Raw genomic sequence first — 14535 nt, forward strand, 5'->3', positions numbered from 1 at the left:
GGGGTGGCAGGGTAGCCTAGTGGTTAGGTGGAGGGTGGCAGGGTAGTCTAGTGGTTAGAGTGGAGGGGTGGCAGGGTAGCCTAGTGGTTAGAGTGGAGGGGTGGCAGGGTAGCCTAGTGGTTAGAGTGGCAGGGTAGCCTAGTGGTTAGAGTGGAGGGTGGCAGGGTAGCCTAGTGGTTAGAGTGGAGGGGTGGCAGGGTAGCCTAGTGGTTAGAGTGGAGGGGTGGCAGGGTAGCCTAGTGGTTAGAGTGGAGGGTGGCAGGGTAGCCTAGTGGTTAGAGTGGAGGGGTAGCCTAGTGGTTAGAGTGGCAGGGGTAGCCTAGTGGTTAGAGTGGCAGGGGTAGCCTAGTGGTTAGAGTGGCAGGGTAGCCTAGTGGTTAGAGTGGAGGGGTGGCAGGGTAGCCTAGTGGTTATAGAGTGGAGGGGTAGTCTAGTGGTTAGAGTGGAGGGGTGGCAGGGTAGCCTAGTGGTTAGAGTGGAGGGGTGGCAGGGTAGCCTAGTGGTTAGGGTGGCAGGGTAGTCTAGTGGTTAGAGTGGAGGGGTGGCAGGGTAGCCTAGTGGTTAGAGTGGAGGGGTGGCAGGGTAGCCTAGTGGTTAGAGTGGCAGGGTAGCCTAGTGGTTAGAGTGGCAGGGTAGCCTAGTGGTTAGAGTGGAGGGGTGGCAGGGTAGCCTAGTGGTTAGAGTGGCAGGGTAGCCTAGTGGTTAGAGTGGAGGGGCGGCAGGGTAGCCTAGTGGTTAGAGTGGAGGGGTGGCAGGGTAGCCTACTGGATTCTTCATCTGACGACAAGGTATAGGGAAGGAGAGGATTTTCTCCTTACTCCTAAACAATTCTATATTGAAAATTTGTGAATTTGGTCTGGAATTCATTGATTGGTCAATGTTTGATTGTTATCACATCATAGGTCACAATGTGTGATTGGATTGGTCAGTTGACCCCTGGGGGTTGAAGTTGAGAGGTTAACCCTCATTCTCTCCTCCAGAGCGGGTCAGGAGAGGACGGCTCGGCGAAGGAGGATGGAGACACTCCTAAAGGACAGAGGAAGAAGATCAGAAAAATCCTCAAGGACGACAAGCTGAGGATGGAAACGAGGGATGCCCTGAAGGAGGAGGAGGAGAGGAGGAGACGCATCGCTGAGAGGGAGCAGCTCAGGGAGAAACTCAGAGAGGTAAAAGTCAACTGTGTGTGCGCTGTTGTCATGGCATCTGCAAATGTCCCAACCAGCAGAACAGTCTCTCAGCTGCCCTATACTCCTAGGAATATAACCTGTCCCAACCAGCAGAACAGTCTCCCAGCTGCCCTATACTCCTAGGAACATAACCTGTCCCAACCAGCAGAACAGTCTCTCAGCTGCCCTATACTCCTAGGAACATAACCTGTCCCAACCAGCAGAACAGTCTCCCAGCTGCCCTATACTCCTAGGAACATAACCTGTCCCAACCAGCAGAACAGTCTCTCAGCTGCCCTATACTCCTAGGAACATAACCTGTCCCAACCAGCAGAACAGTCTCTCAGCTGCCCTATACTCCTAGGAACATAACCTGTCCCAACCAGCAGAACAGTCTCCCAGCTGCCCTATACTCCTAGGAACATAACCTGTCCCAACCAGCAGAATAAATGTATGTATTTGTATGTGCAGACTGTAATGCTTTTAGACTAGACTCTACATGTCCCTCCCGACCAGGTACTCGTGGTGGAGGAGGCGTCCGCCGTGGCTTGTCCAATCACAACCAAGCTGGTGCTGGATGAAGACGAGGAGACCAAGGAGCCCATGGTGCAGGTTCACCGCAATCTGGTCACTAAGCTCAAACCACACCAGGTCGACGGTGAGAGACATGTTGTTGTAGTAGTGGAGCCCATGGTGAAGGTGTAGTAGTAGTAGTAGTAGTAGTAGTAGCAGCATTAGTAGTAGTAGTAGTAGAGCCCATGGTGCAGGTGGAGTAGTAGTAGTAGCAGTAGTAGATCCAGCATCAGTATTAGTAGCAGCAGTAGTAGTAACATTAGTAGTAACAGTTGTAGTAGTAACTGTAGTAGTAGCAGTAGTAGTAGTAGTAACAGTAGTAGTAACAGTAGCAGCAGTTGTAGTAGTAGTAGTAGTAGAGCCCATGGTGCAGGTGGAATAGTAGGAGTAGTAGTAGTAGTAGCAGCATTAGTAGTCGTAGTAGTAGTAGTAGTAGTAGTAGTAGAGCCCATGGTGCAGGTGGAGTAGTAGTAGTAGTAGTAGTCGTAGTAGTAACAGTAGTAGTAGTAGTAGTAACAGTAGTAGTAGTAGTAGTAACAGTAGTAGTAGTAGTAACAGTAGTAGTAGTAGTAGTAGTAACAGTAGCAACAGTAGTAGTAACAGTAGCAACAGTAGTAGTAGTAGTAGTAGTATCAACACTAGTAGTAGTAGCAACACTAGTAGTAGTAGTAGCAGTAGTAGCAGTAGTAGCAGTAGTAGTAACAGTATCAGTAGCAGTAGTAGCAGTAGTAGTAACAGTAGTCAGTAGTAGAAACAGTAGTAGTAGTAGTAGTAGTAGTAACAGTAGTAGTAGTAACAGTAGTAGCAGTAGCAGTAGTAGTAACAGTAGCAGTAGTAGTAACAGTAGCAGCGGTAACAGTAGTAGTAGCATCAGTAGTAGTAGTAGCAACAGTAGTAGTTGTAGCAACAGTAGTAGTTGTAGGAATAGTAGTAACATCGTAGTAGTAGTCGTAGTAACAGTAGTAGCAACACTAGTAGTAACAGTAGTAGTAGTGGTAACAGTAGAAGTGTAGTAGTAGTAGTGGTAACAGTAGAATTAGTAGTAGTAGCAGCAGTAGTAACAGTAGAATTAGTAGTAGTAGTAGCAGCAGTAGTAGTAGTAACAGTAGAATTAGTAGTAGTAGCAGCAGTAGTAACAGTAGAATTAGTAGTAGTAGTAGCAGTAGCAGCAGTAGTAACAGTAGAATTAGTAGTAGCAGTAGTAGTAGCAGCGGTAACAGTAGTAGTAGTAGCAACACTAGTAGTAACAGTAGTAGTAGTAGTAGTAGCAACACTAGTAGTAGTAGTAGTAGTATTAGTAGTAACAGTAGTAGTAGTAGTAGCAGCAGCAGTAGTAGTAGCAGTAGTAGTAGTAGCAACACTAGTAGTAACAGTAGTAGTAGTAGTAGTAGCAGCAGTAGTAGTAGTAGTAGCAACACTAGTAGTAACAGTAGTAGTAGTAGTAGCAGCAGCAGTGGTAGTAGTAGTAACAGTAGTAGTAACAGTAGTAGTAGTAGCAGTAGTAGTAGCAGCAGCAGTGGTAGTAGTAGTAACAGTAGTAGTAACAGTAGTAGTAACAGTAGTAATAGCAGCAGTAGCAACAGTTGTGGTAGCAGCAGTAGTAGTTGCAGTAGCAGTGGTAGTAACAGTAGCAGTAGTAGTAACAATAGTAGTAGTAGCAGTAGCAGCGGTAGTAGTAGTAGTAGTAGTAGCAGTAGTAGCAGTAGTAACAGTAGTAGTAGTAGTAACAGTAGTAGTAGTAGTAGCAGTAGTAGTAGTAGTAGTAGTAGTAGCAGCAGCAACAGAAGTAGTAGTAGTAGTAGTAGCAGCAGCAACAGAAGTAGTAGTAGTAGTAGTAGCAGTAGTAACAGTAGTAGTAGCAACAGTAGTAGTAGTAGTAGTAGTAACAGTAGCAACACTAGTAGTAACAGTAGCAACACTAGTAGTAACAGTAGCAACACTAGTAGTAACAGTAGCAACACTAGTAGTAACAGTAGCAACACTAGTAGTAACAGTAGTAGCAGTAGCAGTAACAGTAGTAGCAGCAGCAGTAGTAGTAGCAGTAGTAGTAGTAGTAGTAGTAGTGGTAGTAGTAGCAGCAGTAGTAGCAGTAGTAGCAGTTGTTGTAGTAGTAGTAGTAGTAACTGTAGTTGTAGCACCAGTAGCAGTAGCATCAGTAGTAGGAGTGGTAACAGTAGCAGTATTAGCAGTAACAGTAGTAGCAGTTGCAGTATTAGCAGTAACAGTGGTAGTAGTAGCAGTATTAGCAGTAGCAGTAGTAGTATTAGCAGTAGCAGTAACAGTAGTAGTAGTAGTAGCAGTAGCAGTATTAGCAGTAACAGTAGCAGTAGTAGCAGTAACAGTAGTAGTAGTAACAGTAGTAGTAGTAACAGTAGTAGTAGTAGTAGCAGCAGTAGTAGTAATAGTTGTAGTAGCCGTAGTAGTTGTTGTATTAGCAGCAGTAGTAGTAGTAGCAGTAGTAGTAGCAGTAGTAGTAGCAGTAGTAGTAGTAGTAGTAGCAGCAGTAGTAGCAGTAGTAGTAGTAGTAGTAGCAGTAGCAGTAGTAGTAGTAGCAGTAGTAGTAGCAGTAGTAGTAGCAGTAGTAGTAGCAGTAGTAGTAGTAGTAGTAGCAGCAGTAGTAGCAGTAGTAGTAGTAGTAGTAGCAGCAGTAGTATTAGCAGCAGTAGTAGCAGTAGCAGAAGTAGTAGTAGCAGTAGTAGTAGCAGTAGTAGTAGTAGTAGTAGTAGTAGGAGAGCAGCAGTAGTAGTAGTAACAGTAGTAGTAGTAGTAGTAACAGTAGTAGTAGTAGTAGTAACAGCAGTAGTAGTTGTTGTAGTAGTAGTTGTTGTATTAGCAGTAGTAGTTGTTGTATTAGCAGCAGTAGTTGTTGTATTAGCAGCAGTAGTAGTAGTAGTAGTAGCAGTTGTAGTAGTAGCAGCAGTAGTAGCAGTTGTAGTAGTAAAAGTAGTAGTATCAATGTTTGTCTTTTATCATTATGGTGAAAACAAGGGTGTTTTGTCTTTTACTCACTTATCAAATCAATGCCATGCTTCATGCTTCATGGGTTCAGTGCTGCCAACAATGGTAGGATTTCTGTAGTCTGAGCTTTCTGTCTCTCTAGGGGTCCAGTTCATGTGGGACTGCTGTTGTGAGTCGGTGAAGAAAACCAACAAGAACTCTGGTTCTGGATGTATCCTGGCTCACTGTATGGGCCTGGGAAAAACACTGCAGGTCTGTACCACTCATCCCTTTACCTGTGTCGTGGTAATTTCCTCTCTTACTAAACATTGAGAGAGCAAAGCACACAAGTCAGAGTTATATCATAAAGTCCATATTTAATTATATATGAGCCTCAACATAGCCCTGTTTGACTCAGATCAATTCAGTGTCTATAAATGAATTCTCTGAGAGTGCTTACAAAACAGTTCTTAGTATCATTTATAGCCAAGACACACCCATCTCAACTCACATGACGAAACACAGATCTTAGGAACATTACAAAGGAAGAATTTACTTGAAAGAGGAGTGTCCCTCTTTGACAAGGTTCTAATCTCGTTCATGGTACCACTTAGGACCAAAACATTACCTCATCCAATGGCATATATCAATTGTCAATTCTAGATACTCCCATCTCAAATACACTCCCTCCTGGACAAGCTCACCGAGACAGTGAGCCTCTTAGGTCATATACTAGATCGAGATAAGGGCAACCTCAGAGGGGACATACAATAGTTAGACACATTCCCATAAGAAGACAAGCCTCCATTCTGTCCTCCTCCCCTTCTGATATTCTTCACAGCATCACATGGTTTAACAGACACATTGACATAAGAAGAGGAGCCTCCATTCTGTCCTCCTCTTCTGATATTCTTCATAGCATCACATGGTTTAACAGACACATTGACATAAGAAGAGGAGCCTCCATTCTGTCCTCCTCCTCTTCTGATATTCTTCATAGCATCACATGGTTTAACAGACACATTGACATAAGAAGACAAGCCTCTCCCCTCTCTGGGCCCGTAGTGACTAAGCCCTAGCAGAGAAGGGATAACTACAAACTTCAACATTATTATCCAAAAGAAGACATCCTAATGACAAGTATCTCACATAAGCATTATTATGTAAATAAAACATCTTATTTATCTATGTTACCCAACTAATTCTGATTCATCTCCACATGACCAAGGCCCTTCTCCCCCAATTTCCAAGTTTGCTCTGGAGGCCAGCTCTAGGAAGAGTCTTGGTAGTTCCAAACTAATTCTGATTCTGCCGCAACACCTGTTTCTCTGGCCGGTGGACTGTGGTCTCTGGCCGGTGGACTGTGGTCTCTGGCCGGTGGACTGTGGTCTCTGGCCGGTGGACTGTTGTCTCTGGCCGGTGGACTGTGGTCTCTGGCCGGTGGACTGTGGTCTCTGGCCGGTGGACTGTGGTCTCTGGCCGGTGGACTGTGGTCTCTGGCCGGTGGACTGGGGTCTCTGGCCGGTGGACTGTGGTCTCTGGCCGGTGGACTGTGGTCTCTGGCCTGTGGACTGTGGTCTCTGGCCTGTGGACTGTGGTCTCTGGCCTGTGGACTGTGGTCTCTTGCCGGTGGACTGTGGTCTCTGGCCGGTGGACTGTGGTCTCTGGCCGGTGGACTGTGGTCTCTGGCCGGTGGACTGTGGTCTCTGGCCGGTGGACTGTGGTCTCTGGCCGGTGGACTGTGGTCTCTGGCCGGTGGACTGTGGTAGACTGTGGTCTCTGGCCGGTGGACTGTGGTCGGACTGTGGTCTCTGGCCGGTGGACTGTGGTCTCTGGCCGGTGGACTGTGGTCTCTGGCCGGTGGACTGTGTGGTCTCTGGCCGGTGGACTGGGTCTCCGGTGGACTGTGGTCTCTGGCCGGTGGACTGTGGTCTCTGGCCGGTGGACTGGGGTCCCTGGCCGGTGGACTGGGGTCTCTGGCCGGTGGACTGTGGTCTCTGGCCTGTGGACTGTGGTCTCTGGCCTGTGGACTGGGGTCTCTTGCCGGTGGACTGGGGTCTCTTGCCGGTGGACTGTGGTCTCTGGCCGGTGGACTGTGGTCTCTGGCCGGTGGACTGTGGTCTCTGGCCGGTGGACTGTGGTAGACTGTGGTCTCTGGCCGGTGGACTGTGGTAGACTGTGGTCTCTGGCCGGTGGACTGTGGTCTCTGGCCGGTGGACTGTGGTCTCTGGCCGGTGGACTGTGGTCTCTGGCCGGTGGACTGTGGTCTCTGGCCGGTGGACTGTGGTCTCTGGCCGGTGGACTGGGGTCTCTGGCCGGTGGACTGGGGTCTCTGGCCGGTGGACTGGGGTCTCTGGCCTGTGGACTGTGGTCTCTGGCCTGTGGACTGTGGTCTCTGGCCTGTGGACTGGGGTCTCTTGCCGGACGGTCTCTTGCCGGTGGACTGTGGTCTCTGGCCGGTGGATCATGTGGTCTCTGGCCGGTGGACTGTGGTCTCTGGCCGGTGGACTGTGGTAGATCTGTGGTCTCTGGCCGTGGACTGGGTCTCTGGCCGGTGGACTGTGGTCTCTGGCCGGTGGACTGTGGTCTCTGGCAGGTGGACTGTGGCCTGGCCTGTGGACTGGGGTCTCTGGCCGGTGGACTGGGGTCTCTGGCCGGTGGACTGGGGTCTCTGGCCGGTGGACTGGGGTCTCTGGCCGGTGGACTGTGGTCTCTGGCCGGTGGACTGTGGTCTCTGGCCGGTGGACTGTGTAGACTGTGGTCTCTGGCCGGTGGACTGTAGACTGTGGTCTCTGGCCGGTGGACTGTGGTAGACTGTGGTCTCTGGCAGGGTGGACTGTGGTGGCCGGTGGACTGTGGTCTCTGGCCGGTGGACTGTGGTAGACTGTGGTCTCTGGCCGGTGGACTGTGGTCTCTGGCCGGTGGACTGTGGTCTCTGGCCGGTGGACTGTGGTCTCTGGCCGGTGGACTGTGGTCTCTGGCCTGTGGACTGGGGTCTCTGGCCGGTGGACTGGGGTCTCTGGCCGGTGGACTGGGGTCTCTGGCCGGTGGACTGGGGTCTCTGGCCGGTGGACTGTGGTCTCTGGCCGGTGGACTGTGGTCTCTGGCCGGTGGACTGTGGTAGACTGTGGTCTCTGGCCGGTGGACTGTGGTAGACTGTGGTCTCTGGCCGGTGGACTGTGGTAGACTCTGGCCGGTGGACTGTGGTGGCCGGTGGACTGTGGTCTCTGGCCGGTGGACTGTGGTCTCTGGCCGGTGGACTGTGGTCTCTGGCCGGTGGACTGTGGTCTCTGGCCGGTGGACTGTGGTCTCTGGCCGGTGGACTGGGGTCTCTGGCCAGTTGTCTTCTTATAGAATGGGATGTTTCTGGGTTGTGGGAGGAGCATAATGTTTCCCTCCAATCCCAACCATTTCTCTCATCTGACCCTCATTATGTACTTTGACCACTAGGTGGTAACCCTCCTCCACACACTACTGCTGTGTGACAAGTTACACTTCTTTCTCTATGTGTATATATCTATACTGTATCTAACCCTGTTTATACCACTAGGTGGTAACCCTACTCCACACACTACTGCTGTGTGACAAGTTAGACTTCTCTCTATGTGTATATATCTATACTGTATCTAACCCTGTTTATACCACTAGGTGGTAACCCTCCTCCACACACTACTGCTGTGTGACAAGTTAGACTTCTCTCTATGTGTATATATCTATACTGTATCTAACCCTGTTTATACCACTAGGTGGTAACCCTCCTCCACACACTACTGCTGTGTGACAAGTTAGACTTCTCTCTATGTGTATATATCTATACTGTATCTAACCCTGTTTATACCACTAGGTGGTAACCCTCCTCCACACACTACTGCTGTGTGAAAAGTTAGACTTCTCCACGGCTCTGATCGTCTGTCCTCTCAACACCGTTCTCAACTGGCTCAATGAGTTTGAGAAGTGGCAGTACGGCTTCAAGGACGAGGAGAGTTTAGAGGTACACACTTACTCTGATATACCTGTGTGTGTCTTTACTCTGTCTGTGTGTCTTTACGCTGTCTGTGTGTCTTTACGCTGTCTGTGTGTCTTTACGCTGTCTGTGTGTCTTTACTCTGTCTGTGTGTCTTTACTCTGTCTGTGTGTCTTTACGCTGTCTGTGTGTCTTTACGCTGTCTGTGTGTCTTTACTCTGTCTGTGTGTCTTTACGCTGTCTGTGTGTCTTTACGCTGTCTGTGTGTCTTTACGCTGTCTGTGTGTCTTTACTCTGTCTGTGTGTCTTTACGCTGTCTGTGTGTCTTTACGCTGTCTGTGTGTCTTTACGCTGTCTGTGTGTCTTTACGCTGTCTGTGTGTCTTTACGCTGTCTGTGTGTCTTTACGCTGTCTGTGTGTCTTTACTCTGTCTGTGTGTCTTTACGCTCTCTGTCACTAGGTGACGGAGCTGGCCACGGTGAAGCGTCCTCAGGAGAGAGCGTCTGCTCTGCAGCAGTGGCAGGAGGATGGAGGAATCATGATCATTGGCTATGAGATGTACCGTAACCTCACTCAGGGTAGAAACATCAAGAGCAAGAAACTCAAAGAGACCTTCCAGAAGACCCTGGTTGACCCAGGTAGGTAGAGGACACACACACACATGGTTATTTCTTGTATCCAGTTTCTTCTCAACTCTCTCTGCTCTGCGTTGTCTCCCTCCCCAGGCCCAGATTTTGTGATCTGTGATGAGGGCCACATCTTGAAGAACGAGGTGTCGGCCATCTCTAAAGCCATGAATTCCATCAAGACCCGACGGAGAGTGGTGCTCACCGGCACTCCACTGCAGAACAACCTCATAGAGTGTATGTCCATTACTTCCTGTTATATCCAGACCGCTGGCCTACAGGACATTCGGAAATAATTCAGACCCCTGGACTTTTAACACATTACAGCCTTACTCTAAAATTGATGTTTTTAAAGTCCCCCCCACCTCATCATTCTACACATAATGACTAAGCAAAAACAGGTTTAGAAATTTTTGCTAATTCATAAAAAAATACAAAACTGAAAAATCACAAGTACATTTAGTATGCAGATCTTTTCCTCAGTACTTTGATGAAACACCTTTGGCAGCGATTACAGCCTCTGGTCTTCTTGGGTCTGACGCTACAAGCTTGGCACACCTGTATTTGGGGAGTTTCTCCCATTCTTCTCTGCAGATCCTCTTTGGTTGGTGGAGGGCCTAAAAGCCCTCCCAGGTCCACCCATGACTGTGCCCCTGCCCAGTCAAGTGTTGTCCTTAAGCCATTTTGCCACAACTTTGGAAGTACGCTTTGGGGTCATTGTCCATTTGGAAGACCAATTTGCGACCAAGCTTTAACCTGACTGATGTCTTGAGATGTTACTTCAATATATCCACATAATTGTCATTTTTCATGATGCCATCTATTTTGTGAAGTGCACCAGTCCTCCTGCAGTAAAGCACCTCCACAACATGATGCTGCCACCCCTGTGCTTCACGGTTGGGATGGTGTTCTTTAGCTTGCAAGCCTCCCCTTTTTTCCTCCAAACATAACGATGGTCATTATGGCCAAACAGTTCTATTTTTTTGTTTCATCAGACCAGAGGACATTTCTCCAAAAAGTACAATCTTTGTCCCCATGTGCAGTTGCAAACCGTAGTCTGGCTTTTCTATGGCGGTTTTGGAGCAGTGGCTTCTTCCTTGCTGAGCGGCCTTTCAGGTTTGTCGATATAGGACTCGTTTTACTGTGGATATAGATACTTCCAATTGACACAAATGATTTCAATTAGCCTATCAGAAGCTTCTAAAGCCATGACATCATTTTCTGGAACTTTCCAAGCTGTTTAAAGGAACAGACAACTTAGTGTATGTAAACTTCTGACTCACTGGAAATGTGATACAGTGAAATAATCTGTCTGTAAACAATTGTTGGAAAAATGCCTTGTGTCTTGCACAAAGTAGATGTCCTAACTGACTTGCCAAAACTATAGTTTATTAACAAGCAATATGTGGAGTGGTTGAAACATGAGTTTTAATGACTCCAACCTGAGTGGATGTAAACTAGTTTTAATGACTCCAACCTCAGTGTATGTAAACTAGTTTTAATGACTCCAACCTAAGTGTATGTAAACTAGTTTTAATGACTCCAACCTAAGTGTATGTAAACTAGTTTTAATGACTCCAACCTAAGTGTATGTAAACTAGTTTTAATGACTCCAACCTAAGTGTATGTAAACTAGTTTTAATGACTCCAACCTAAGTGTATGTAAACTAGTTTTAATGACTCCAACCTAAGTGTATGTAAACTAGTTTTAATGACTCCAACCTAAGTGTATGTAAACTAGTTTTAATGACTCAAACCTAAGTGTATGTAAACTAGTTTTAATGACTCCAACCTAAGTGTATGTAAACTAGTTTTAATGACTCCAACCTAAGTGTATGTAAACTAGTTTTAATGACTCCAACCTAAGTGTATGTAAACTAGTTTTAATGACTCCAACCTAAGTGTATGTAAACTAGTTTTAATGACTCCAACCTAAGTGTATGTAAACTAGTTTTAATGACTCCAACCTAAGTGTATGTAAACTAGTTTTAATGACTCCAACCTAAGTGTATGTAAACTAGTTTTAATGACTCCAACCTAAGTGTATGTAAACTAGTTTTAATGACTCCAACCTAAGTGTATGTAAACTAGTTTTAATGACTCCAACCTGAGTGTATGTAAACTAGTTTTAATGACTCCAACCTAAGTGTATGTAAACTAGTTTTAATGACTCAAACCTAAGTGTATGTAAACTAGTTTTAATGACTCCAACCTAAGTGTATGTAAACTAGTTTTAATGACTCCAACCTCAGTGTATGTAAACCTCCGACTTTAACTTTACCTCTGTAAGGTCCTTCAGTGAATTATTGAATTCTAAATTCACATAGAGTTGTGAGTTCTAGATATGTCACTGAAAGCAAGTCTGAGCAGATCTGTTCTATGTGAGATAATTCTACGCCTTCGTCAGAGTTTTTTTTAATACACCAGCTTCAAACAGCTGAAAAAGACAATATTTTGGTTATGGTTATATTTGGTTATATTTTACAGCAGTTTTAGATGGTACAGTGATTCTCTGCGCAATGACGTTTTGGAAAGATGAAATGGGGAAAATACAGTGTTGTACAATCCAGGTGTGAAATCTCTTAGGAGAGGAGACTCCCAGCTGTAGTCGCTACAATCCAGGTGTGAAATCTCTTAGGAGAGGAGACTCCCAGCTGTAGTCGCTACAATCCAGGTGTGAAATCTCTTAGAGAGGAGACTCCCAGCTGTAGTCGCTACAATCCAGGTGTGAAATCTCTTAGGAGAGGAGACTCCCAGCTGTAGTCGCTACAATCCAGGTGTGAAATCTCTTAGGAGAGGAGACTCCCAGCTGTAGTCGCTACAATCCAGGTGTGAAATCTCTTAGGAGAGGAGACTCCCAGCTGTAGTCGCTACAATCCAGGTGTGAAATTTCTTAGGAGATGAGACTCCCAGCTGTAGTCGCTACAATCCAGGTGTGAAATCTCTTAGGAGAGGAGACTCCCAGCTGTAGTCGCTGCAATCCAGGTGTGAAATCTCTTAGGAGAGGAGACTCCCAGCTGTAGTCGCTGACAAAAATGACAGTGGAATTAACTTTAATGCCACTTCGTAACACAACAAAATGTGAAGAAATCTGAGGGGAGGGTGAATACTTATGTTGTGTGCCCTTGTCCAGACCACTGCATGGTGAACTTCATCAAGGAGAACCTGCTGGGGTCAGTGAAGGAGTTCAGGAACCGCTTCGTCAACCCCATCCAGAACGGGCAGGCAGCGGACTCCACAGACCAGGATGTACGCATCATGAAGAAGAGGGCCCACATCCTCTACGAGATGCTCAATGGATGTGTTCAGGTAACACTGTTGTAACACTATATAACACTGTGATGTTCGCCTCATAAAGGATAGCTCACATTCTCTCTGCTCTCTTTCTCTGCTCTCTCCTCTCTGCTCTTTCTCCTCTGCTCTTTCTCCTCTGCTCTTTCTCTGCTCTTTCTCTGCTCTTTCTCCTCTCTGCTCTCTCCTCTCTGCTCTTTCTCCTCTGCTCTTTCTCCTCTGCTCTTTCTCCTCTGCTCTTTCTCTGCTCTTTCTCTGCTCTCTCCTCTCTGCTCTCTCTCCTCGGATCTTTCTCCTCTCTGCTCTCTGCTCTCTCTGCTCTCTCTTTCTCTGCTCTCCTCCTCTTTCTCTCCTCTTTCTCTGCTCTCTCTCTGCTCTCTCTCTGCTCTTTCTCTCCTCTTTCTCTCCTCTTTCTCTCCTCTTTCTCTGCTCTCTCTCTGCTCTCTCTCTGCTCTTTCTCTGCTCTCTCTCCAGAGAAGAGACTACTCTGCCCTGACCAAGTTCCTGCCTCCTAAACATGAGTACGTTGTGTGCGTCAGAGTCACGCCCATCCAGTGTACTCTATACCGACACTACCTGGAGCACTTAACAGGTACACACTAACCCCTACCTTACCTAGTGTACACTACAGATCCTACCTGGAGCACTTAACAGGTACACACTAACCCCTACCTTACCTAGTGTACCCTACAGATCCTACCTGGAGCACTTAACAGGTACACACTAACCCCTACCTTACCTAGTGTACACTACAGATCCTACCTGGAGCACTTAACAGGTACACACTAACCCCTACCTTACCTAGTGTACACTACAGATCCTACCTGGAGCACTTAACAGGTACACACTAACCCCTACCTTACCTAGTGTACACTACAGATCCTACCTGGAGGATTGTACTTCTGTGTGTTTTAAGAGGGAGGGAAGGAGGTTACCACAGTGGTTACCACAGAGGTTACCACAGAGGTCTGGTCTCTAGTCTAAACAGTTCATTATGACCCAGAGGTCTGGTCTCTAGTCTAAACAGTTCATTATGACCCAGAGGTCTGGTCCCTAGTCTAAACAGTTCATTATGACCCAGAGGTCTGGTCTCTAGTCTAAACAGTTCATTATGACCCAGAGGTCTGGTCTCTAGTCTAAACAGTTCATTATGACCCAGAGGTCTGGTCCCTAGTCTAAACAGTTCATTATGACCCAGAGGTCTGGTCTCTAGTCTAAACAGTTCATTATGACCCAGAGGTCTGGTCTCTAGTCTAAACAGTTCATTATGACCCAGAGGTCTGGTCCCTAGTCTAAACAGTTCATTATGACCCAGAGGTCTGGTCTCTAGTCTAAACAGTTCATTATGACCCAGAGGTCTGGTCTCTAGTCTAAACAGTTCATTATGACCCAGAGGTCTGGTCCCTAGTCTAAACAGTTCATTATGACCCAGAGGTCTGGTCCCTAGTCTAAACAGTTCATTATGACCCAGAGGTCTGGTCTCTAGTCTAAACAGTTCATTATGACCCAGAGGTCTGGTCTCTAGTCTAAACAGTTCATTATGACCCAGAGGTCTGGTCTCTAGTCTAAACAGTTCATTATGACCCAGAGGTCTGGTCTCTAGTCTAAACAGTTCATTATGACCCAGAGGTCTGGTCCCTAGTCTAAACAGTTCATTATGACCCAGAGGTCTGGTCTCTAGTCTAAACAGTTCATTATGACCCAGAGGTCTGGTTTCTAGTCTAAACAGTTCAATATGTTCCCACAGCATGATGCTGCCACCACCATGCTTCACCGTAGGGATGGTGCAAGGTTTCCTCCAGACATGATGCTGCCACCACCATGCTTCACCGTAGGGATGGTGCAAGGTTTCCTCCAGACATGATGCTGCCACCACCATGCTTCACCGTAGGGATGGTGCAAGGTTTCCTCCAGACATGATGCTGCCACCACCATGCTTCACCGTAGGGATGGTGTAAGGTTTCCTCCAGACATGATG

General features: G+C 47.0%; 1 protein-coding gene across 1 annotated transcript; it reads left to right on the forward strand.

The window, feature by feature from the left end:
* Positions 1-980: 980 nt before the first annotated feature.
* Positions 981-14324, forward strand: LOC124029650 (transcriptional regulator ATRX-like; the record flags this gene model as incomplete). The annotated part of the gene is made up of 9 exons (XM_046341294.1): positions 981-1166; positions 1683-1824; positions 4840-4949; positions 8521-8667; positions 9101-9278; positions 9366-9503; positions 12400-12575; positions 13032-13149; positions 14305-14324. Coding segments are annotated over 9 exons (1200 nt in total), but the record flags the coding sequence as incomplete, so codon positions are not given.
* Positions 14325-14535: the final 211 nt, after the last annotated feature.

This window comes from Oncorhynchus gorbuscha, unplaced genomic scaffold, assembly GCF_021184085.1.
Source record: "Oncorhynchus gorbuscha isolate QuinsamMale2020 ecotype Even-year unplaced genomic scaffold, OgorEven_v1.0 Un_scaffold_7163, whole genome shotgun sequence".
NCBI classification, from domain to species: domain Eukaryota; kingdom Metazoa; phylum Chordata; class Actinopteri; order Salmoniformes; family Salmonidae; genus Oncorhynchus; species Oncorhynchus gorbuscha.